General features: G+C 59.7%; 3 protein-coding genes across 4 annotated transcripts in view; 2 read left to right on the forward strand and 1 right to left on the reverse strand.

Annotated features, from left to right (window-relative positions):
- The first annotated feature begins 879 nt into the window (after positions 1-879).
- Positions 880-9,354, forward strand: GIT1 (GIT ArfGAP 1). Of its 2 annotated transcripts, XM_062622462.1 has the most exons (22): positions 880-1,144; positions 3,908-4,041; positions 4,135-4,247; positions 4,323-4,428; positions 4,506-4,592; positions 4,712-4,842; positions 4,924-5,018; positions 5,098-5,140; positions 5,339-5,365; positions 5,608-5,656; positions 5,753-5,825; positions 6,464-6,561; positions 6,657-6,768; positions 6,854-6,981; positions 7,054-7,206; positions 7,299-7,526; positions 7,618-7,671; positions 7,915-8,001; positions 8,103-8,176; positions 8,258-8,440; positions 8,528-8,591; positions 8,680-9,354. In XM_062622462.1, exons 1-22 carry the CDS (start codon positions 1,093-1,095, stop codon positions 8,890-8,892), a joined length of 2,304 nt encoding a protein of 767 aa, XP_062478446.1. In that variant the 5' UTR covers positions 880-1,092; the 3' UTR covers positions 8,893-9,354. The 2 variants fall into 2 exon arrangements, with proteins under 2 accessions (XP_062478446.1, XP_062478447.1); XM_062622463.1 differs by lacking the exon at positions 5,339-5,365.
- ABHD15 (abhydrolase domain containing 15) lies at positions 9,354-12,118 on the forward strand. The gene is made up of 2 exons (XM_062622471.1): positions 9,354-10,444; positions 11,386-12,118. Exons 1-2 carry the CDS (start codon positions 9,384-9,386, stop codon positions 11,861-11,863), a joined length of 1,539 nt encoding a protein of 512 aa, XP_062478455.1. The 5' UTR covers positions 9,354-9,383; the 3' UTR covers positions 11,864-12,118.
- The window catches only part of TAOK1 (TAO kinase 1), a 71,297-nt gene continuing 61,829 nt past the window's right edge, over positions 11,911-21,378 (reverse strand). The window contains exon 20 of the mRNA XM_062622461.1: positions 11,911-20,696. Within this exon, the coding sequence (XP_062478445.1) occupies positions 20,235-20,696 (462 nt within the window). The 3' untranslated portion in view covers positions 11,911-20,234. The remainder of the gene's footprint in view (positions 20,697-21,378) is intronic.

A 21,378-nucleotide genomic window follows, 5' to 3' on the forward strand; every position in this document is an offset into this window, starting at 1 on the left:
GACAAGGACCACAGGGGTGCCCCGGACCTGGAGCCGGTGGGCGAGATGAACAGGACCTGGGCTGGGACCACGACCGGGACAGTGCTTTGGGTTGAGAACGGGACCAGGAGGGCGCTGACCACGGAGTGGGGGGGGCAGGACCAGGGGGTGCCCAGGAGCAGGCGGGGTGCTCAGGGCTGGAACCAGAACCGGGCTGGGAAGTGCCCAGGACCCGATCTGGGACACCGGGACCAGGACCAGGGTTGTGCCGGTGCCTGGGCGCCGGCGGTGCGGGTACGGGTACGGGTAAGGGGTGCGGGTACAGGTACGGGTGCGAGTACGGGTGCGGGTACGGGTGCGGGTGCGGGTACGGGTGCGGGTACGGGTGCGAGTACGGGTGCGGTACGGGTGCGGGTACGGGTACGGGTGCGGTACGGGTGCGGGTACGGGTGCGGGTGCGGGTGCGGGTGCGGGTACGGGTACGGGTGCGGGTGCGGGTACGGGTACGGGTGCGAGTACGGGTACGGGTAGGGGTGCGGTACGGGTAAGGGGTACGGGTACGGGTGCGGGTAGGGGTGAGGGTACGGGTAGGGATGAGGGTACGGGTACGGGTAAGGGGTGCGGGTACGGGTGCGGGTGCGGGTACGGGTACGGGTAGGGGTGCGGTACGGGTAAGGGGTACGGGTACGGGTGCGGGTAGGGGTGAGGGTACGGGTAGGGATGAGGGTACGGGTACGGGTAAGGGGTGCGGGTACGGGTAGGGGTGCGGGTACGGGTACGGGTAGGGGTGCGGCTGCGGGCGCAGGTGCCGGTGCGGGGCGGTCGCGGCGGCGCTGCCGGTGCGGGGCGGGGGCGGTGCGGCCCCTCCTCCGCCGGGGCCGGGCCTGCGCCGCTTCCTGCGGAGCCGCCGGGCGCAGGGAGCAGCCGGTAGCCCCCGGCGTGCCGCGGCCCCGGGCCCCCGCCGCCCCCCGCCCCAGCCCCGCCGCAAGGCTCTTCCCCCCCCCCCCTTCCCTCCCCTTCCCCCGTTCCTCCCCCCGGCGGGCCCGGGGGTGCCGCCGCCGCCGCCCCACGCTGGCGCAGAGGCCCGGGCCCGGGCCCGCCTCGCCGCTGAGGATGTCCCGGAAGGCGCCGCGGGCGGAGGTGTGCGCAGACTGCAGCGCACCAGGTAAGGACCGGCCCCCGCGGCACCCCCCGGTGCGCCCCATCCGCCGCCAGACACCCCCCCCCCCCCGAAGAGCCTGCCTCGCACTGCCCGGTTCGGCCCCCCTGCACCCCGCCGTGCCCCCGGGCACCCGCTCTGCATCCCCCGGGATGCGCCCACGGAGCCCTTCTTGCATCTCCTTCTGCTCCCCAATGTGAGGCCCCTGCGTGCCCCCAGGACCCCCCCACGGTCACCCCAATGCACCCTGCAGTGCAAACCCCAGGGACCCCCCTGCATCCTGCTTCGCCACCCAGGAACCCTCTGATGCAACGCTTTAGTGCACCCCCTTTTGCCTCCTCCAGGAATCTCGCGGTACACCCCAAACGTGACCCCGATTCCCCCCTGAGCACCCAGTGTGCCCCCACTGCACCCACCACCCCCATGCACCACCCGCAGCCTTTGCACCCTCAGCACGGGGGCTGCTGGCGCAGGCTGGGGATGTGCCAGTGGGTGCCAGCAGCACGGAGGACACTGCAAATGGTGGGATGGAGAGGGAGGGATACCCCACAGCACCCCACAGCCAGCACCCACACCGGCTGGATCCGTTCTTGGCGGTGGCGGCCGCGCTGCAAGCCGGAGCCTGAGCCTGGGCAAGACGATTCGCATCCCCGATGGTGCCAGTGCCCACAGCCCCCACATCAGGCACCAGCCCATGGGTGCTGCAGTGGGGCTGGACCCCGTAAACCCTGCCCACAGTGGGGCCGGACCCCCCAAACCCTGCCCATGGCCACCACGGGTGTCCCCATGGCAATGAATGAACGGGGCCGGGAGCGGAGGCTCTCGCTTCGAGCCGGCCCCGGGAAGCTGCCCGCGGGCCAAGGCTGTGCCGAAATTATTCCGGCCACGTGCCAATGGCCGCATCCTGCCAGGAAAAGCCGGCGGCACGCGTGGGTACGGGGGTGCCCTGCCTCCGGCACGTCCCCCATGCGGGGGGCACAGGGGTGCCTGGGGCGGTGCCAGAGCGGGGCCGGGGGGGGGGGGGGAATGGAAACCCGTTTCTTTCCAATCTCTTATCGCCTGGCAGCCATGTGAGGAAATGAGTTATAAAGTCCAGAGGCCGCTTCCTACCGCGCCGGGGATGTGCTGCCCGGCCCTGTGTGATGGGCTGGCTCTGGGGTGTCCTGATCCCTTGGCTGAATCCCGGCCAGCCCCAGCCCCCTGCTCACCATCGCTGGGCTGAGTGCTGGGGGTCCCGGGGCAGGGATGGAGGTGCTGCTGTTCCCTGAAGCTCCATGATCCTCCCAGGATTTGGGGTGCCCCAGTGCCAGCGCTCCCCGAGCTGCTGCAGTCCCACCCGCATCCCACCGCACCCCGTCCGCCCCTGCGGAGCTTGGGGTGCTGCCCCGGGGTACCCGAGATCAGCGGGGTCGGCTCCCCCCGCTCGGAGCGTCCTGTTCCCGTGGGCAGCGGGCGCCAAGGCGCAGATGCTGCCGCGCCGGCTGCCAAGGCGCTGCCATCTGTGTGCACAGGGCTGCCAGGCTCCCCCCCAGACACCCCACCTCGGCCCCAGGGCACTGCAGCACTGCGTGACCCCAAACCGCGTCCACAGGGGATGAGGAGGGGGGATTTGCGACCCCATTGTTTCTGGTCAGTGCTGCCACCCCCCTGCTCCTCACCCTTTGAGGCACCAGCTCTGCGTTTCCCTGGTGGCAGGGAGTGGGTTTGGTGTGCCTGTTGGTGCCCACCCCACCATGGAAATGGGGTGACCCCCACACACCCCAGCTCAAGGGCACCCTTCCAGGCTGACCCCCCCCATCCCTGAGGCGTCCCGGCACCTCAACAGAGATCCATCGCATTGAGAACAGGGGCTTGGGGCTCCCCCCATCTGCGTGGAGGTGTTTGTGTAGGCCCCACAGAAACAAGGGGTGCTGGGGCTGGCAGAGGCTGCTGGGGTTCCCTGCAGCACCCAGGGACAGTTCAGCATCATCCATGGGAAGGGACTGTGACGCAGCTGAGGGTCCCGAAATCCTGCCCTCAGTGATGTTGGGAGCAGTTGCAGCCTCACAACCCCCCCCATGGGGCTGGATCTCCCCCCGGCCCAGCCCCAGGACTCGTTTTTGGGGTGCGTGCGTGGGGAGCTGCCGCGAGCGGGGCCCCCGTGGGTGCCAGGGCTGGTGCCAGCGTGGGGCCGGCGCGGCGGCTCAAACAGCCCTTTGTTCCCAGCGGGACACAAAGGGCTCCAGTCTGGCCGGGCCAGGGACAACGGTTGGGAATGGAGGGGGGGGGCTGGCAGTGGTGGGGGGACATGGCACCTGCCCCCAAAGGCGGGGTGCCCTGTGGGGCTGGTTTGGGGTGGTGGGGCTGCAGAGCTGGTGACCACCATGGGCGGGAGGCCATGGGCTGGGGGTGCCCCTCATTGAGGGGCATATTCCCCCCTATCCAGGGCTCCCCCAAATGCCCAGTTGGGGACCGAGGGGGTGCACAGCCTCACTGGGTGCTGCCGTGACTCAGGGTGCCACTGCTTGGGGTGCTCTGCCGTGGAGCTGGCATCATCCCTGCCATCAGCTGCCCTCATGGTGGGGGAGGCCAAATCCTGCCCCCCCTTTGGCGGGTGCTGGTTGCTATGGGAAACCTGTGGGTTTCCCCTGGTGATGGGCTGAGCCCCTCACTGTCACCGGGGAAACCGTCGCTATGGCAACGCATCCCCCCCAGCAGCAGTGGGGTGGATGGGGAGGGGGCTGCATGGGGAGGGGACCCCCGGTGACACCCCCTTGTTCCACCCCGCAGACCCAGGCTGGGCGTCCATCAACCGCGGGGTGCTCATCTGCGACGAGTGCTGCAGCGTGCACCGCAGCCTGGGCCGCCACATCTCCATCGTCAAGCACCTCCGACACAGCCCCTGGCCCGCCACGCTGCTCCAGGTGGGTGCTGACACCATGGGGACATGGGGGGGGGGGGGTGGGGGTCATGCAGGGACCCCCCCATGCCCACTGTGTCCTGCTTGTCCCCCGCAGATGGTGCACACCTTGGCGAGCAACGGGGCCAACTCCATCTGGGAGCACTCGCTGCTGGATCCAGCCCAGGTTCAGAGCGGGCGCCGGAAGGCAAACCCCCAGGACAAAGTGCAGTAAGTGCCCCCCATGCCATGGGGTGTGGGTCAATGCCGGCCAGGCACCCACCTTCACCCCACAACCTGTTCCAGCCCCACCAAGTCAGAGTTCATCCGCGCCAAGTACCAGATGCTGGCCTTTGTCCACAAGCTGCCGTGCCGGGATGACGATGGTGTCACTGCCAAGGACCTCAGCAAGGTGGGGTGTGGGTGCAGGGCCCCCTCTTGGTGCTGGGGACAGATTTCCCCCCCCCTTACCCCTTCTCTCCTCCGCAGCAATTGCACTCGAGCGTGCGGACGGGCAACCTGGAGACGTGCCTGCGCCTGCTGTCGCTGGGCGCACAGGCCAACTTCTTCCACCCGGTGAGCACTGGTGGGGCTGGGGGTGTCTGGGGATGGGGATGGGATTTGGGGGGGGGGGTGGGGGTCCAGACCTGCATCCCATGGGCAGGATGTGGGGCTGATGCTTCCCGTGCCTGCAGGAGAAAGGCACCACGCCACTGCACGTGGCGGCCAAGGCCGGCCAGATCCTGCAGGCAGAGCTGCTGGTGGTCTATGGCGCCGACCCCGGGGCACCCGATGTGAACGGCCGGACCCCCATTGACTATGCCAGGTGAGGGTGGGGAATGGGGGGAGGTACCCTCTGCCTGCACCCCCATAGGGTGTGCATCACCCCATGCCCATCCTCTCACAGGCAGGCAGCCCAGCACGAGCTGGCGGAGCGGCTGGTGGAGTGCCAGTACGAGCTGACCGACCGGCTGGCCTTCTACCTCTGCGGCAGGAAGCCGGGTGAGCACGGGGGTCCCCGGGGGTGGCTAACCCGGGGGGGGGGCACAGGGCCCTGCTCACCCCCCCTCTCTTTGCTCAGACCACAAGAACGGGCACTACATCATCCCGCAGATGGCCGATAGGTGAGTGCCCCGTGCCCGCAGCCCCGCTGCCCTGTCCCATGGTCCCCTCGGCATCCCCGCTGGGCCGAAGGGGGGGGACCGCGGTCACCTCCCGGTGACTGGCTCTGGAGCATCCTTTGGGGGGTACATGGGGGGGTCCGCGTGTTTAACATCCGCCTTTATCCTGTTCTTCCCTCCGCTGCCTTCTCCGGAGCGCAGGGTGCGCCCAAAGTGCATGGCACAGAGGTATTGTCTGCTTGGCTCCGGGGGTCCCCCCACTGCCACTGGCATGGGTCCCCCCTGCCCAGCCTGGAGGGCACCCAGGGAGGGGGGGGTCCTGCTCGCCCTTTGCCACCTCATCCCCGTGTGCCTGCTCGCCAGCCCTGGGGGGGGGGTCCTGGTCCTAGTGGGGTGCAGCCGGGGACTGTTTTAGTGGGGACAGAACAGGGATAACCCCAGTGTCTTCCCCCTTCTTCGCACACCCCCAGCCTGGACCTCTCTGAGCTGGCCAAGGCAGCCAAGAAGAAGCTGCAAGCGGTGAGTTGGAACCAGGGCAGGGCTTTGGGGGCGGAGGGGGGGGGTCCCATCCGCTCCCCGTATCCCACTTGACGCCATTCCCTGTTCCCGCTGCAGCTCAGCAACCGCCTGTTCGAGGAGCTGGCCATGGATGTGTATGATGAGGTGGACCGGAGGGAGAACGACGCGGGTGAGCCGGGGCGGGGGGAGCGCAGGGAGCACCCCCCCAGGGCTGGGGCGGGCGTCCCGGCACGGGGAGGAGCAGGCGGTGGGGCCAGGGCTGAGCCCATTGCTCCCCCCACCCCGATCCGGATGCGTCCGCAGGGACCGCAGGCCCCTCCTTCCTCATTCCTCTGGCCGGGGAGGGTTTCTCGGTGCGAGGGGCCGCTGCTGGGTGCCAGGGCTTGGGGTGCTGCTGGAGGTGGGTGCCGGGACCCCCCCCGGGGATGGGGGCACAGCCTGGAGGGTGCCCTTGAGCTGGGGGGGGGGGGGAGTGGTGGGGTGGGGGTCACCCCATTTCTATGGTGGATGGGCACCGATAAGGGTGCCAAACCCACTCCCTGACACATGGGGAGTGCAGAGCGGGTGCCCCAAAGGGTGAGGAGTGGAGGGGGTGGCACTGGAGGGGTCCCCAGCCCTGGGGGGAGGCCGGGGAAGGCGATTCCCGTCATCCTGGCCGGGCTCCGCTCCCAGCCCAAGCCTGGCCCTGCGCCCGCGCCTGCGTCCTGCCGGCCCCGCTGCTGGCCCCAGGCTGCAGCTTGCTCCGGAGGGGGGGGTCCAGTCCTCGTAGCCCCCCCCCGGGGGTCTGAGCCCGCTGCCTGCCCGCAGTGTGGCTGACGACACAGAACCACAGCACGCTGGTGACGGAGCGCAGCGCCGTGCCCTTCCTGCCCGTCAACCCCGAGTACTCGGCCACACGCAACCAGGTGAGCCCCATCCAAAGCCCTGTGCCCCCCAACCCCTTTGCACCTCGAGCCCTGCTCACTCCCTTCTCCCTCTGTCCCGTCCCGTCTCCTCCCAGGGCCGTCAGAAGCTGGCCAGGTTCAACGCCAGGGAATTCGCCACTTTGCTCATTGACATCCTCGGGGAAGCCAAGCGCCGGCAGCAAGGGAAGAGTCTGCTGAGTCCCACAGGTGAGGGATGGGGGCAGCGATGGGGGCAGCTGAGCATCTCCCCTCTGTCCTGTGCTCAGCACCCCCTTTGCCCCCCTCGCCCCAGACGCCCTCGACTACTCGCTGCGCAGCCAGAGCGACCAGGACGACCAGCACGACTACGACAGCGTTGCCTCCGACGAGGATACGGACCAGGAGCTGCTGCGCAACGCGTCCCGCAACAACCGTGCCCGGGTGAGCCTGGATCCCCATCCCGGACCACAGCCCTGCCGCTGGGATTCTGTTACTGAGCCTGTGTCCCCATAGAGCATGGATTCCTCCGACCTCTCGGACGGCCCCATCACGCTGCAGGAGTACCTGGAGGTGAAGAAGGCTCTGGCTGCCTCTGAGGCCAAGGTGCAGCAGCTGATGAAGGTGAACAACAGCCTGAGCGATGAGCTGCGGCGGCTGCAGCGCGAGGTGGGCGCAGGACCAGCGGGGACCCTTCCTTTGTCATACCCCATCCCTGCTATGGCCCCCTCCTCGCTGACGCCTCCCGTCCTTGGCTGCAGATCCACAAGCTGCAGGCAGAGAACACGCAGATCCGGCAGCAGACTGGGCCCACGCACCCAACCCCGGCTCCCAGCGAGCGGCCGGAGCACGGGCACCCCCCGGGCACGGCCCCCCCGCTCCGCCGGGACCGCCAGGCCTTCTCCATGTACGAGCCGGGCTCGGCGCTGAAGCCTTTTGGGCAGCCGGTGGAGGAGCTGGTGACCCGGCTGCAGCCCTTTGGTGCTGGGGTGAGTGTGCTGGGATGGGAAGGGGGGGGTGTGTGTATTTGGGGCGCTGGGTCCCATCGCCATGGGGCTGTAACATTCCATGTGTCAGCAGGAGGTGGAGGACGAGGCTCTGTACTCCATGCACATCCCAGCCAGTGTGTACCGGGTAAGGGGGCCGCGGTGGGGATGGCTCCTGCGTGGGCTGTGTCTATCCTGGGATGTGGGCTCTCGGGTGTCGGTTCCCCTAGGTCAGGCTGGGAACATCCCCAAGGAACAGCAGCCATGGGATGTTCCTGCATGCAGGGAGCGGTGTCCCCTGTGCTCATCCTCCCTGCACGTCACCGGGGTTGGCTCCAGCCCCCTCTGCACCGTGTTTAGGCCTGGTTTATCCTTTTTTATCCCCCTCCAGATGCGGAAAGGTCCGTCTGCCTCCTCGGTGCCCTTTCCCCCATCCTCCCCGCTGCTCTCCTGCCCACCTGACGGTGCCCGGCACATGGTGACGTACTGGGAGAGGGGAAGCTCTTGGGGTGGGGAGACCCCAATCCCTGTGCTGGGATGGGGCTGGGCAGGGCTTGACGCTGCTCCTGTCCCCTGCAGAGCAAGCTGGACCGGCACGGCAGCGGCACCGACAGCGACTACGACAACACGCAGGCGGGTGAGGTCCTGATCAGGTGCGTTCCGAGGCCGGGGCACGCATGGCCACAGGGCCACGGGGCTGGCACTGACCCGGCTGCGTTGGTCGATCCCTGCAGCATGGAGGGGAAGCGGTTTGTGGAGCTGAGCAAGGACGAGGACTTCCCGCATGAGCTGGACCCGCTGGACGGGGAGCTGGACCCGGGGCTGCCCAGCACGGAGGACGTGATCCTCAAAACCGAGCAGGTCACCAAGAACATCCAGGAGCTGCTGCGGGCGGCGCAGGAGTCCAAGCACGACAGGTAGGGCTGGGGCACGGCCTCGGGGCTGTGTTCACAGGGGTGGCAGTTCCTTATCCCCCCGTGCTCACCCTTTCTCCTTGCTCCCAGCTTCATGCCCTGCTCGGAGAAGATCCACTCGGCTGTGACGGAGATGGCATCGCTGTTCCCCAAGGTGGGAAGGGGTTTGGTTGGGGGGGGCTCCCCACAAGGCACCGGTTCCCCCTGGTGCGGATCCTGATGCTTCCTGTGCCCCTTTCCAGAAGCCAGCACTGGAGACGGTGCGGAGCTCGCTGCGGCTGCTCAACGCCAGCGCCTACCGCCTGCAGAGCGAGTGCCGCAAGACCGTGCCCCCCGAGCCTGGCGCCGCCGTGGACTACCAGCTCCTGACGCAGCAGGTCATCCAGTGTGCCTACGACATCGCCAAGGCCGCCAAGCAGCTGGTCACCATCACCACCCGCGAGAAGAAGCAGTGAGCACCGGCCCGAGCCCCCCTTTCCACTCTCTTCTTGTCTCTCCTTCCCCTCTGGCACCTGGGGTGAGCGCGGCTGCACGTGGCCTTTTGCCCATGGGGAGCCAGGGTGTGGGGTGAGCTCCCCCTCTGTGCCCCCCCCCCCCACCATGCCACTGAGGTGCTGGGGGTGGGTGCCCACATCCCCCCTGTACAGCCCCTGGCCTCACCTAACTTATCCTGTACATAGCCTGTGTCCATGGCGGCGGTGGCCATGTACCCCCCAACCCCTCCCCAGAGAGCCCCTCGCTGGGCGGCCGGTACCCCCGGGGCCACCCGCAGCGTTAACACTGGACCGGGGCACCCATGGGGACCCCATCCCTGGGTGTCCTGCACCCCTTTTTCCCCCCCTCTGGGGCCACGCTCCCTACTGTAAGATGTGTCCTTGTACATTTGTATCAATAAAGGTGTGAGCATTGCACGGGCACCCGGCTCCTGCGGCGATGGGGGGCGGTTATGGCTGCAATGGGATTCACCCCCCCCCCCGGCACCAGGCAGCGCTCAGCCACGTGTCCGTCCCATTTCACCCAGTCCCCTTGGCCCCGGCTGCCCGCGGTCACGCCAGCCCCGGCACAGCCCCACTGGCCCCAGCACGGCCCCACCGCTCGCCCAGCCCCGGGGCCGGGCTTCTCCTGCCACCGCTCCCGCACCCGCCGAGCACCGGGGCTGCCGCCCGCCACCTCCATGGTGTCCCCAGAGGGGTTGGTGGCCGCAGCCGCGGTGCTCATGGGTCTGGGCCTCCTGGCCTTGTGCCTTTGGGCAGGGAGGGTGGAGCTGGCTGGAGCCTGGGGAGAAGAGGAGGAGGAGGAGGAAGAGGAGGGGATCCTCTTCATCACCGAGGATGGCTGCGGGCGCTGCCGGCTGCTCTGCAAGCCCTCGGCGCTGGCCCAGCACTTGGTGCGGAGCTTGGGGCGGTCGGTGGCGCTGCGGGGTGGCCACTGGCCATGGCCACGCTGGCCCCGGCTCCAGATGCTGCAGCAGCTCCTGCAGCCGCCCGAGCCGGAGCCGGTGGTGGCCAGAGAGCTCCTGCAGATGCCGGACGCTGGACTGGTGGCCCTGGACTGGTTGGTGGGGCCATGGGGGGCTGCGGGGGGTGGCGGTTCCAGCCCGGTGCTGCTGCTCATCCCCAACGCCGCCGGGAAGGTGACGGGGGGGCTGCTGCAGCTGGGGCTGCGAGCGCTGGAGAAGGGCTTCATCCCCGTCATCTTCAACCGCCGGGGCCACAACGGCTGCCCCCTGACCACCCCCCGGCTCCAGCCCTTCGGGGACCCCCGCGACCTGCGGGAGGCCGTCACCTACCTGCAGTGCCGGCACCCCAGCGCCCCGCTGCTGGCCGTCAGCGAGGGCTCAGGCTCGGGGCTGCTGCTCGCCTACCTGGGGGAGAGCGGCTCCTCCAGCCGCCTGGCCGCCGCCGCCTGCATCTCCCCCATTTTCCGTGGCCGGGACTGGTTTGAGGCCGGGATGCCCTGGCTCTACGAGTGGCCGCTGCTCCTGCACCTCAAGCAGGGACTCAGCAGGTCAGTGGGGTCCTTTGGTCCTGGGGAGGGGGTACCCGGGAGCCCTTGGGGGGTGCATGCAATGGGTGCTGCTGGCGGTACATGGAGCCCCAGCGTGGGGACGGAGGTGCTGAGAGCAGCAAAATGGGCTGGTTAATGAACACCAGCCTGCAGCCGGCTGCCATGGGGCCACCATGCGCTGCCCGACCTGGCTGGGGCTGAGTGCGGGGGTCCCTGGGGTGGGAGACGTCACCAGGAGGGTGGGTTGGCAAAGCCCCTGTGCTGCGCTGGACCCTGGGGCTGCTGAGCAGGGCTGGACACCCCCTCCTCTGCATCCAACCAAACCCTGTGGGGCTCTGGTGGGGAGAGGGTCTATGACCGCAAACCCCAAGGGTCTTGGGTTTCTCTTGCCCCAGACCACCACAGGGGCAGGGATAGGAGATAAACTGCCCCATGCCAAGGCCTTGAGCAAGTGGCACCTCCTTGGGTGCTGCTGAGACCCTGGAGGGGGCAAAAGCGTCCTGCTGGTGGGCAAATGAGGGCTCCCCCCAAAAAAATGCAGGTAAACCCTAAAATGTTGGGGGGGAACTTAATCCTCAGCAAAGCCCGGGTGGTGCAACAGGCCCCTGACTTACTACAGGGCTGTGGGGGGTACTGGGGAGGGGTGGGAAGCTGTTGGCCTTGTTGGGGGGTGTTGGCAGCACGGTGTACCCCCCCCTATTTCCCGATACTCATTGCAACCACTGCTGCCATGGCAACAGAGCGCTGGCTGCCTCCCGTTGCCATGGTACCAGCGCTGGCACAGGATGCACTGCGGGGACCCCGCCCCAGCATTGGGCTGGGGACCCCAAAACCAGCTCCAGCGGGAAGGGGCTGCAGGTTCCCCCCCCACACACACTCCGTGTGTGCAGGGCCATGGCCACAACCCACTTGAGGCGGCTGCATCCAACCCATCCCTGCAGGTACGCAAGGTCCCTGGCCGAGGTGGTGGACACGGAGAAGCTGCTGCGCAGCCGCTCACTGCGGGACCTGGAGGAGACCCTCTTCTGCCACACCAAGCCCCGTGCCACGAGCTGGGAGACCTATTGGGACCGCAACGAGCCCCTGCGCGACGCGGACGAGGCGGCCGTGCCCGTGCTGTGCCTCTGCAGCGCCGATGACCCCGTACGCGGCACCGCCGCTCGCAGCCTGCCCCTGGAGCTCTTCCGCACCAGCCCCTACTTCTTCCTGCTGCTGACCCCCCATGGGGGACACTGCGGCTTCCCCCAGCGGGGCCCGGGGCGCTGCTGGGGGCACGAGGCCGTGTTCGAGTACTTCAGGGCCATGGCGGAGTTCCTGCGGGCAGAGGAGCGCAGGAAGGGGCTGCCGCGGCCGCGCAGGCTGCGGGGTCCCGTTGGGGAGCCCCCCATCTTTACATGGCAAAGGTCGTACACCCGGTAACCCGCGGTGGGGAAGGGGAGGCTGAGGGAAGGCAGGCAGACACTCCGTGTACTAAAATTACTTTATTACAGTTGATTTTTTTTTTTGTTGTTTTTAACATTTCCTTTGCTATGATACAAAGGATACTTACAAACAAAATATTACATATGACCTTATTGGGGTTTTCCTTTCTCTTATTTTTTTTTTTTCTTATTTTTCTTTTTTTTCTGACAACTCGGTAACAGCTTTTTTTGTCTTTTTTTTTTAAATGCACAATCTATACAATTAATACAGGTTATATAGGAGCTATAATGTATGTTGAACCAGAAGAATACCAGAATACTGACAATATACTGTACATTAAGCCTTACCAGTTAGTGCTCGTGGCATTTTCTACCAGAAGGAAAACGCACACCTGTAGGTTCACTCATACCAGCTGGTGCTACCAGACACGGAAGCAGGAAAGGAGTTTTTAATTCCCCATGTTCAATCCTTCGTGGGCCCATCACCGCGGCGCTGGGCCTGGAAACCTCAGACCAGTGTTCATAGTAAAACAGCAGATATGTGTGTGTGGTTGGTTAATCGCTAATGCTCTCTGGCACCGGTAAAACCCACGTGGCACCCGGGGTTTGCTAGAGCTGGGGGATGCCACGGCGCTGGGCGAGCTCTTGGTGGTGAGCTGGGACCTCCGGATGGAGGGGGGGAGAGGAAGAGGAGGAAGAGGAGAAGGAGGAGAGGAAAAGCAGCAAGAGCCTTTGCTGTCAGAGGCAGCTCTCGGGGTTGTGCACACGGCCAGGGTTGGAGCTGCCTCGTGGTTACCTGCTCGCCAGGCGCTTGTTTCGCAGCCAAAGCAGTTGTGTGGCTACAGGTGTGCCCTTCCCCTCCTCCCGCACTGATAAGGTTCTAGTTTTGTTTTATTTTAGTTTTCTTGGTTTTTTTTAAGCAATCAGCAAGTGAAGAGCTTTTGAGCTGACTGCCGAAGACCTGGCATTTGGGAATGGAAAAAGAGCCATCCCCTTCCTCCCACCCGCTGCATCCCAGCCCAGACAAACCCCAACCTGGTGGTGGAAGAAAGGGAAAAAAGAACACACCAGGGGTGGAGGAGAGGAAGGGGAAGGGGGGAACAGGTTGGAAAATACCAGGTTTGAGTTAATATTTCCTTGACTTCACACAATGCTTGTGCAAAAAAAAGAACCACCACCGCCCCCCCACCCCCCCGCTGTCCCAACCAAACAAAAACCAAACCCAGAAACATGCTGGAAATAATGAGAACAAATGGAAAAGTAATATATAAAATTAAAAATATAAATAGGATGTCTGGCTGACTGGTAGAAGAATAGGTCATTTAGGTTACAAAAAGGAATATACATTCAAGAGGCTCTGAACCCAGTGGGGTAACTGATGTTAAACTTGTGTTAATAGTTAGGCTAGAATTCTCAAGTTTGTCTTTAAAATTCTTCACAATACAAGCAAGCTATTTGTAAAAAATATACACTATACACACCCCACACAGCTTCTCCTATCCGTATCACACACATCCCACCCTCTAAAGCACGGGGGATCCCACACTGGGGGACACGAGGTCCCCCCTTCCCGACCCACTGGTGTCGGTGCTGGTGGGGCAGCGATGGCTGCGGTGCCCCGGGCAGGTCTCTCTGTTCCTCCATCTCCTCCCCACAACCTCCTCAAGCATTTATACAAGTCACCAAAGGGCTGTAGCCTTTTTATGTTATACACACTTCACTTTGCAACGTTAATTATTTACATCAGGGCTGACCCTCCCTCCCCACCCCTCCCCAAATATCTTTTAGCTGTTTCTAGGCAGGTAAGAAATGTTCCTGTTCCAAGCAAGCAGGGGTGGAGGGAAGAGCTGCTGGGGGGGGGTCAGGAGGGAAGAAAAGCTGAAGAAAGGAAGCGGGTGGTTTGCTTGCCAGAAGCCAAACCCGTACGTGATCCATGAATCCTTACAAGCTCCCATCTCCCCTACGACCTCCAGGATGACCAGACCTCAAACTCCTCTGCCCGCGGCTTCCCGGGCTGCTCAGCAAAGCTCATCTCGACTTGCAGACGTGCCTCTGCCACAAGACAAGGAGCACAGGTCCTTACTCCATTCCTAGGAAGCACGAGGAGCTCACCCCTCGCTTAGCAGCAGGGTTTATGGAGCACTGAGACCCTCCGCATGGCACCCACAGGCTCGCCCTGCTGCAGAAGCAGCAGCACTTCAGCTCCTTCACAACCCTGCGCTGATTCCTAAACTCTGCTGAGCTCAGAGTTGCCATAGAAATGCGTGATCCTGGCACTGAAAGCAGGCAACGACCTGAAATGAAAAGTCTTTTTTTCCTGTTTTTGTTCCTTTTCTCTCTTTCCCCTCCAGTAGGTTTCGATGATCTCGGGTTTAAAGACAAAAGCAGTCAGAGAGGGAAAACAGATCGCTTCTAGAGAGGGTTGAAAACTAAAAGAGTCCTAAGCCGGTATTAAACTGCAGCAAAGAACCTGAACTCGGCTGAGTTCAGCTCCAGAGAAAGCTCGAAGCCACCGCTCCATCCCTCGCACTGCCCCATACACAGCACACGGCGCAATGGGGGGAACATTCCACATGGAAAACCTGGCTGAAGGCTGGAAGCTGGAAGCCCAGGTGAGTGGCCACTGGCCTCCCGGTCCCCGTCCCCCCCCACTGCCCCAGCTCGCAATATTTAAGCACAATTCCTTACGGCATCACTTGGACAAGTCTCGGGATTAGATGCATGCTGAACTACGACTGGCAATTACAGTAGCTTTTTGCTAGCTGGCACATAACTGTATCTATAAATTTTAGTACAAAAACTTAAAAAATACAGAAACTAGGTCAATTTGTTAACTACATATTTACAGGTAATTACAACTCTTTTCACTCACAATAACTCGAGCTCATTGTCAGTGAAAAGTCAATCTGTGCATGTTCTGAGGTACCCGTACTCAAGGGTGGGGAGTGGGGCAGGGGACCGGAGGGGCGAAGGTCCCCCCGGGTTTGTTCACATCCGTGGGGACAACGCTCGGCCCTCCTGGTTCCTGGACTCAGTGTGTGCACTCAGAGAAAGCAAAGGAGAGAGGGAGCTGATGGTGGGGTTTGGTTTTTCCCTAGGACATGGCTTTAGGATGTTTGAACGGGTGCAAAGCCAACCGTCACATACCAAACTGCCTTCCTCCCCCTCCAAAAGGAGCCTTCAGGTGAAGTGCAAGTATCAAGACCCACAGCTCGGTGGTTAAGGTGCTTGTTTGCCAGCAAATCTGATTTACCAAGTCCCTCTCTAGCTGATAAAGGCCTCTCCTTCCCCAGGAGAAGGGGCAGGGATGCAGCCAGCAGCGTCACAGCCCCAGCTGGCTGAACCTCATTGTGCAACAGGAACCAGGGTTATCCGCTGCCATCGTTCCCTGCTGGGGTGATGTTTACTACAGCCACGAGATCCATCAGCCTGGCTTTTGGTGGGGGCTTTTTTTGGCTATAAACAGTTACCTACAACCCTCCGAAGCGCCTCACACGTTATTTCTCAACAGACTCCGACTCAAATCGACTCAAAGAAGTGCAAACTGAAACCAACACAGCAGAGGGGCACCAAGCAGCAGCCCTGTCCGGGCATGCCGCACTCCTCCAGCCTTGGCACGTGGCTCTGGGCTCGCTGCCCACAGCTAAAGACGACACAACTCCTTGTGAAAGGGTAAGGATGTCCCAACCAAACCCGAGCCTTGCCTAAGGAACTCACACGAGACCTTCCGAAAGGGATGTGAGGGCAAACTGCCTCCAAAATCTCTGGTAGCAACAAAGAGAGCCCGTGTTGGCACACTGCTGAGCTGGCTGGGCTTCCCCTGCAGGTAAACATTGCAGTTGGAGGAACAGTTGCGACTTGATACACGCAAGAACCATCTATCCCCAAAATACCAGACATCTCACTAAGATGGGGTCTAGAGAGGACAAAGGAGAAGCTGAGAAGGATCTTCACAGCTTGAGGAGCTCGTGGTGTCCAGCATGGCACTCACCCCTCTACTATGAGAGGGAGAGCAGGGCAAGATTCACTAGAAATGCAGAGCAAGCACCCACAAGGAGAACAAGACTGTCCTCTGCCACCAAGTAACCAAAGACACGTGCCTAAGCTGAAGGAGGAATGGACCTAAAGTGCCTGTGTGTGCACATACACGTCTATGCTGTACACACACATATTTTAAGTCTTCCAATTTAGCTTCTCCTTTGAACCTCCACAGAGCCTGCTCCAGCTATGAGATGCACACAGAAGGAGACAGTGTTTGGAGTTAGCTGTGGCTTCAACTCAGGAATGCCAAAAGAAAGTGCCAAGACTTGTGATCCTTCATGGCAAGATTCAGGGGGGGACTGGGAGCTCGGCGCTGCCCTGGCCCCCTCCCCAGCAGATCCTTACAACACCTCCACTGCTTTCCTATTGCTAAACCATTGTGTTTTCCTCTCTGCTGTCTTCTGACTTTCTGGTACCCTCTAGGAGCTCCCTTCAGTCCTTCACAGTGGCTACCTCACCCTCCCATGCTCCAGAAACAGCAAGCTACAGTGAGCAGGGCAGTCCTGAAGCAGATGTTCATGCCCTCACCCTCAAGAGCCCTGCTGCAGGGGTTGCTTTTGCTCATCAACAGGAGTGTATAGAACAGCAGAACTGAAGTGCCCTGCCAGAAATGCACAGCATGAGGTGTGTGTGCACGTACACCCACACACACATACATACAGAGTAAATATATACACATGAGATACCATATATATATATCCAGAGAGATGTGCGTATTCAACGGAGGAATGGGAGACAGTGGTACAATACAATTTATTGCCTCTCAAGAAATGGCACGTTAAGCTGGGGGTGTTACTGAACAGCATCATCCCAGGATGGAGCGGGATGAACCCCGTGCAGGTTACAGCTAGTGTGCAATGCATGTTCTGGAGCGGGAGGGATGGCTGGGATACAGAGCGATGCCAGCCTGGACACAAGCCAGGCAAGCAATGGCTGCAGGGAATAATTTTCTGTGGAAAGCTTGGTATCATACCACATTTAGTTCTTCAACCCCTTTGAAGCTCTCAGGCTTGGAGTGAATGCAGGTGAAACAGAGCCGTGGCCTCCATTTCAGCGCTGCATCTGAGGAAGAAAGCACATAACATGGAAGGGAGAGGGGGCTGCTGACTCCCTGGGACCATGGAAAGCAAGAAAAATGTGATCCCTTTCACTGCTTTTAGTTAAAAACAAAAGAAATTTGAATCAGAAAGAGGTTAAAATGCTGGCTCCTCTGCTGTTGGGCTAAACTACATCAGAACGTCAGGTCTTTGCAAAGGGGAGAGAAAAACTGTCACAGAGTAAGAGATTCAGGAGTCGAGCTGGTCAAGGGGTCAAGTGAAAACACTGCAATGAAGTTTGCAAAGTAGTCCACACAGAAGAGTTTCCCCAGTGTTAAAATACGAACGTAAAAATATGTCAGAGAACATCTCTGCTGAGGTACTGGAGTAGTTCCCACAAATTACAGTATTTTTAAAACCAAAGTTAGGGCATGACTGCAACGAGCACTTGGGCTTACTTTTAAAAAACAAGAGTTTGCAAACTGATTCAGAGAGAGTGCCTGCATCTCTCTGGTGTGGTGGTGTTCATGTATCTGAGACATGCCAAAGATACATTCAAATGCTCAACACCAAGGGCCTCCTCACATACCTCCAAGGCACAGCCTGAGCCTGACCCATCTGGCTACAGCTGCATAACGGGGTGCTCCCCCTTGAGATGAGGCTGCTTTGGGACAGCTTTCCTTCCGCCACATACACACAGGGACACACACATTTAGACCAGTTGATCTGAATCAGTTTTTGCAAACTATTTTAATTAAAATATTAACTTGTTGGAATAGTCCAGGTCTGCACATGATATACATGTAAAAATGGTTACTACACAATTCTTTTTGAATACAAAAAAAAGCCAATATGGGATAGCCATCATTTGGATTCAGCATTCAGTCATGCTCAACATTACACAAAGAGATGGGTTGAGAGAATTCTGTTGAAGTAGCTCAATTTAAGCCAGAGACTTTGACCAAATTCAAACCATAACAGAAGCAAAAGAATGAACCCACTGAACTTGCAGGTATAGCCTGTCCCCGCTGCCGCTGCTGCTGTTTGTGACAGAGGAGCTGAACTTCCAAACACTGTGTTAGCACCATGCTCTGGGCACACCCTCTACACTCCCATGGTAAGCCCCAGTGCAATTCTGGCCTTTCATTTCATGTTTGCCTCTCTTTCTAACCCCGGGAAAACACAGGTACCTTCCCTAAATCAGTTTCGCTGCATTTCAACAACACTGCAATGCAAAAGAATGACCCCAAAACATCCAATTCCACATAAAAACATAGCAGAGGGACAGACAATTCACAGTCACCACTTGCCCCAGAAGAGCAACCACAGTCACCTCCACGGGACTACCGCCTCATCCCAGGCTTCCAACAACTGTTAGTACTACAAAGCTTCTTACCAAGGGGCTGCTCAACCACGTTTTGGTGGAGTTTCCATCTTTGATTCGAGTGATATGCTACGTCAAGATGCTAGAAATCCCAGTCGGATTCACCGGCCACTGGCAGAGAGTTAAGGATTGGGAGTGGATGTTAATTTAGCTAACGAAAGAACGTCGCCCTGTCGAGTACTGAACAGCAGCGAGACACTAGAGTAGTTACTATATAAATATGTCACATGGACAAAAACATTCGGAAAACCTCGCTTTCGAGCCCTATAAACATATTAAAGGCAAATCCTAGAGTTAGCAGCTAGTGTTTTCTTCAAGATGATTAGTGTGCAAGGAAAAACATTTACAAAGAACCCTGGCTGGTCAGCCCCCCAAGACAGAAACCTTTGCCTCAAGCCAAACTTCATCTACCTGCTCTTTCCCCTCACCCCACAGTGCTGGCTGACCAGAGCTTGCACTGGCACAAGAGCACGGGGGCATCTCCAGCTCTCAGCACTAAGGGATGACACGATGCCACCAAGTCATTCGGTTAACGAGACTCCCTGACCCCTTTATCGCCGTATGGATTTCACAACCTCCTTTGCTTCCTTTCAGTAGTACAGCAGCTCCAACGAGCCTCTGGAAGTAGTGCCTTCTCGCATGGTATGCTGCCAAAGTATCACAGCATCTCAAGGGACTGTAAGAGTTGTGAAGTATTGCAGCAATGGAAATAATAAAAAGGAGCCTCACATGCAGCAAGATCTACAGTGGTGATGTGGGTTAGTCATCAGCTGGGAAAGAGTCATTGGCTCAGCTCCTCCTGGTACACTGTGGCAACTAAACATTTAAACAGTTGGCTACACTCTACATGTAAACAGGAAATTGCAACAAGCCAAAAAGGTAATAAATTGGTGGATGTAGTGTAATAATGAAAAACCCGATCGATGGCATTTTGTGACTATGGCATCCTTCAAAATACCTCTGGCATTTGAGATTGATTGGCTGAAAGTCTAAACATTTCTGAATGGAGCAAAAAGGACTATGCTGGGCTCCAAGAATTATTCTGATGCTTAGCTAAAATGAGATGTCACAGTATTAGCTGTACAAGTGCATTACTTATGCTCCTCTGCCCAACCTCATCTGAGCTACCAGCAGCACAGTCAGGGAGTGCCAAAGCAGGGATTCCATTTCGAACACTTCTAAGCCTGTTCCCTCCAGGCAGATTTACCTACAGAGTTCTGGGGAAGCTGACCAGGGCCTTCTGAGAGAACAACACATCTTACACGACACGGAGCGGGCACTTGGGTAGAAGGGCCCTGCTGAGCCCTGGTGTCTCTTGGCCTCTCTTCTCACCCTTCTTCCTCACCTGCCGATTTGGAAATGCCTCTTGGCAGAGGCAATACCCTAGCAATTTACCCAATTTAGTGACAAATAAAAAGGGAACAGAAGATCCAGCTGTTCCTCCCCTGGATGTTGGTTTAAAGGCAGCTCGCCTGGTTTTTGCAGGGTGGCAGTTCGAAATTTAGGGACATGGGAGGAGGTCTCCATTCTCCCTCAGACTTCCTACGGATGGCATGACAAGGGCAGTCTGAGGCCCTTCCGTCCTGCCAGTGTGACGACCACCAGCCAACTCTTCTGACTAATTGCATATATTTCTCAGACGCCCTCCCAAGACCCCTCCGAAAAGTAACAAAACAACAACAAAAAACAAAAATCCACCCCCCCCCCAAAACCCTGCAGCCAAATACTATGACATCCCAGTTAGTAAACACAAAACGTAATGCTTTACAAAATGAATACAATATTCCATGTGCACCCAGCTTCCACACGTCAGCACCGCACTGAGGAGGCTGCTGGGCTGGTGTCTGTAGGCAGTTTCTGTTGGCAGACAGCTCCAGTGGAATTGCCACCCTCAGTTATTGTTTAAGTTATGTATAAGACATGTGTGAACCATTGGATATTTGTGAAGTAACACTTGTGCTCCTGCTCATGCCCTGTTCCGTCCGTCCCCCAGAAGCTGTCCGCCTCAGAGCCTGGGGGCTGTTGCGGACCCCTATAGCACTACTTCGAGGTACCCCCTGCATGGGCCCCGAGGGGTGACCCCATGGCTGGGGTCCACCTTGCATTGGATGGCCCCAAGCTTGCGGTGGGCCACCCATGGGATGACCCCAGTGAGGTCCTGCACCCCCAGTAGGATTGTGGGACCAGCCAGAAGCTCCCGGGTAGCTGTGGCTGAACGCCTCGGGGGAGAGATTAGAAAGAACCATGTTACTAAAACCTAGCCTCATGCTCTCCGAGTCAAAGGCTTCGATCTCGCGAGCTTGACGCTCCAGCAGGCTTCGTATCCGCTCGGTACGCTCGTTCTGCAAGGCCAGCATCTCCTCCTCAATCTAGGAAGGAAAAAAGAAGAGAGAGTCTGTAGCGGCAGGACCCCTTTACAGGCAGGGCCTCGAGTCCCTGAAGGGCTAGTGAGGAACCTTCTCTCCCCATGTTTATACATGAGACTGGATCTAGATCAGATATCCACTGACACACAATCTGTTCTGAAAGCAAAGGGGTGAGTCTTATAGACCTGCACAAGTCAAAGCATAGGGAATATCAGTGAGAGGGTCTTGGCCCCTGTTCCCTGGTGAATACAGAAGCTTCAGGGGTGCAAACCCAAAGTTTCCACTGATAATAACAGCCTGACACAGATTAATCTTTAAAGATGCAGCAATCCAGAGCTTCCATAAAAGCCTACTGGGAAATCACCTTCAGACACAGCCAAGCAGACTGCCTATGCAGTCAAATACCTGCCAACACAGCTTAATGTGACCTTCACTGTTTGTAGCTGAATCTGACGACGGTGACTGCTGTTTTCGCCAGGATTCAATGTATGAACCCACATTCAGTTTCCTCTCCACTGTTCACTGGCCAGATTTCCTTAGCTCATATTTATCAATTCCTATATAACCCTTTCCTAAATTGGTTTCTCGTATTTCATTACCCTGATACTTTCTCCAGGGTGTGTGGCTGAAGCAAGCAAGCAGAGATGTTTGAACTGTGTGGCAGATTATTAGCTAGGTGATATGC

Source organism: Pezoporus occidentalis, unplaced genomic scaffold (genome assembly GCF_034315485.1).
Source record: "Pezoporus occidentalis ecotype Australia unplaced genomic scaffold, CSIRO_AGI_Poc_V1 ctg241, whole genome shotgun sequence".
Taxonomy (NCBI): domain Eukaryota; kingdom Metazoa; phylum Chordata; class Aves; order Psittaciformes; family Psittacidae; genus Pezoporus; species Pezoporus occidentalis.

Coding starts and splice junctions, on each gene's coding strand:
- GIT1 (XM_062622462.1), top strand. CDS start 1,093: ATGTCCCGGAAGGCGCCGCGGGCGGAGGTGTGCGCAGACTGCAGCGCA. Junction 4,843..4,923: donor ACCCCCATTGACTATGCCAG/GTGAGGGTGGGG, acceptor ATCCTCTCACAG/GCAGGCAGCCCAGCACGAGC. Junction 5,141..5,338: donor ATCCCGCAGATGGCCGATAG/GTGAGTGCCCCG, acceptor TCCGGAGCGCAG/GGTGCGCCCAAAGTGCATGG.
- ABHD15 (XM_062622471.1), top strand. CDS start 9,384: ATGGCTGCAATGGGATTCACCCCCCCCCCCGGCACCAGGCAGCGCTCA. Junction 10,445..11,385: donor CTCAAGCAGGGACTCAGCAG/GTCAGTGGGGTC, acceptor CCATCCCTGCAG/GTACGCAAGGTCCCTGGCCG.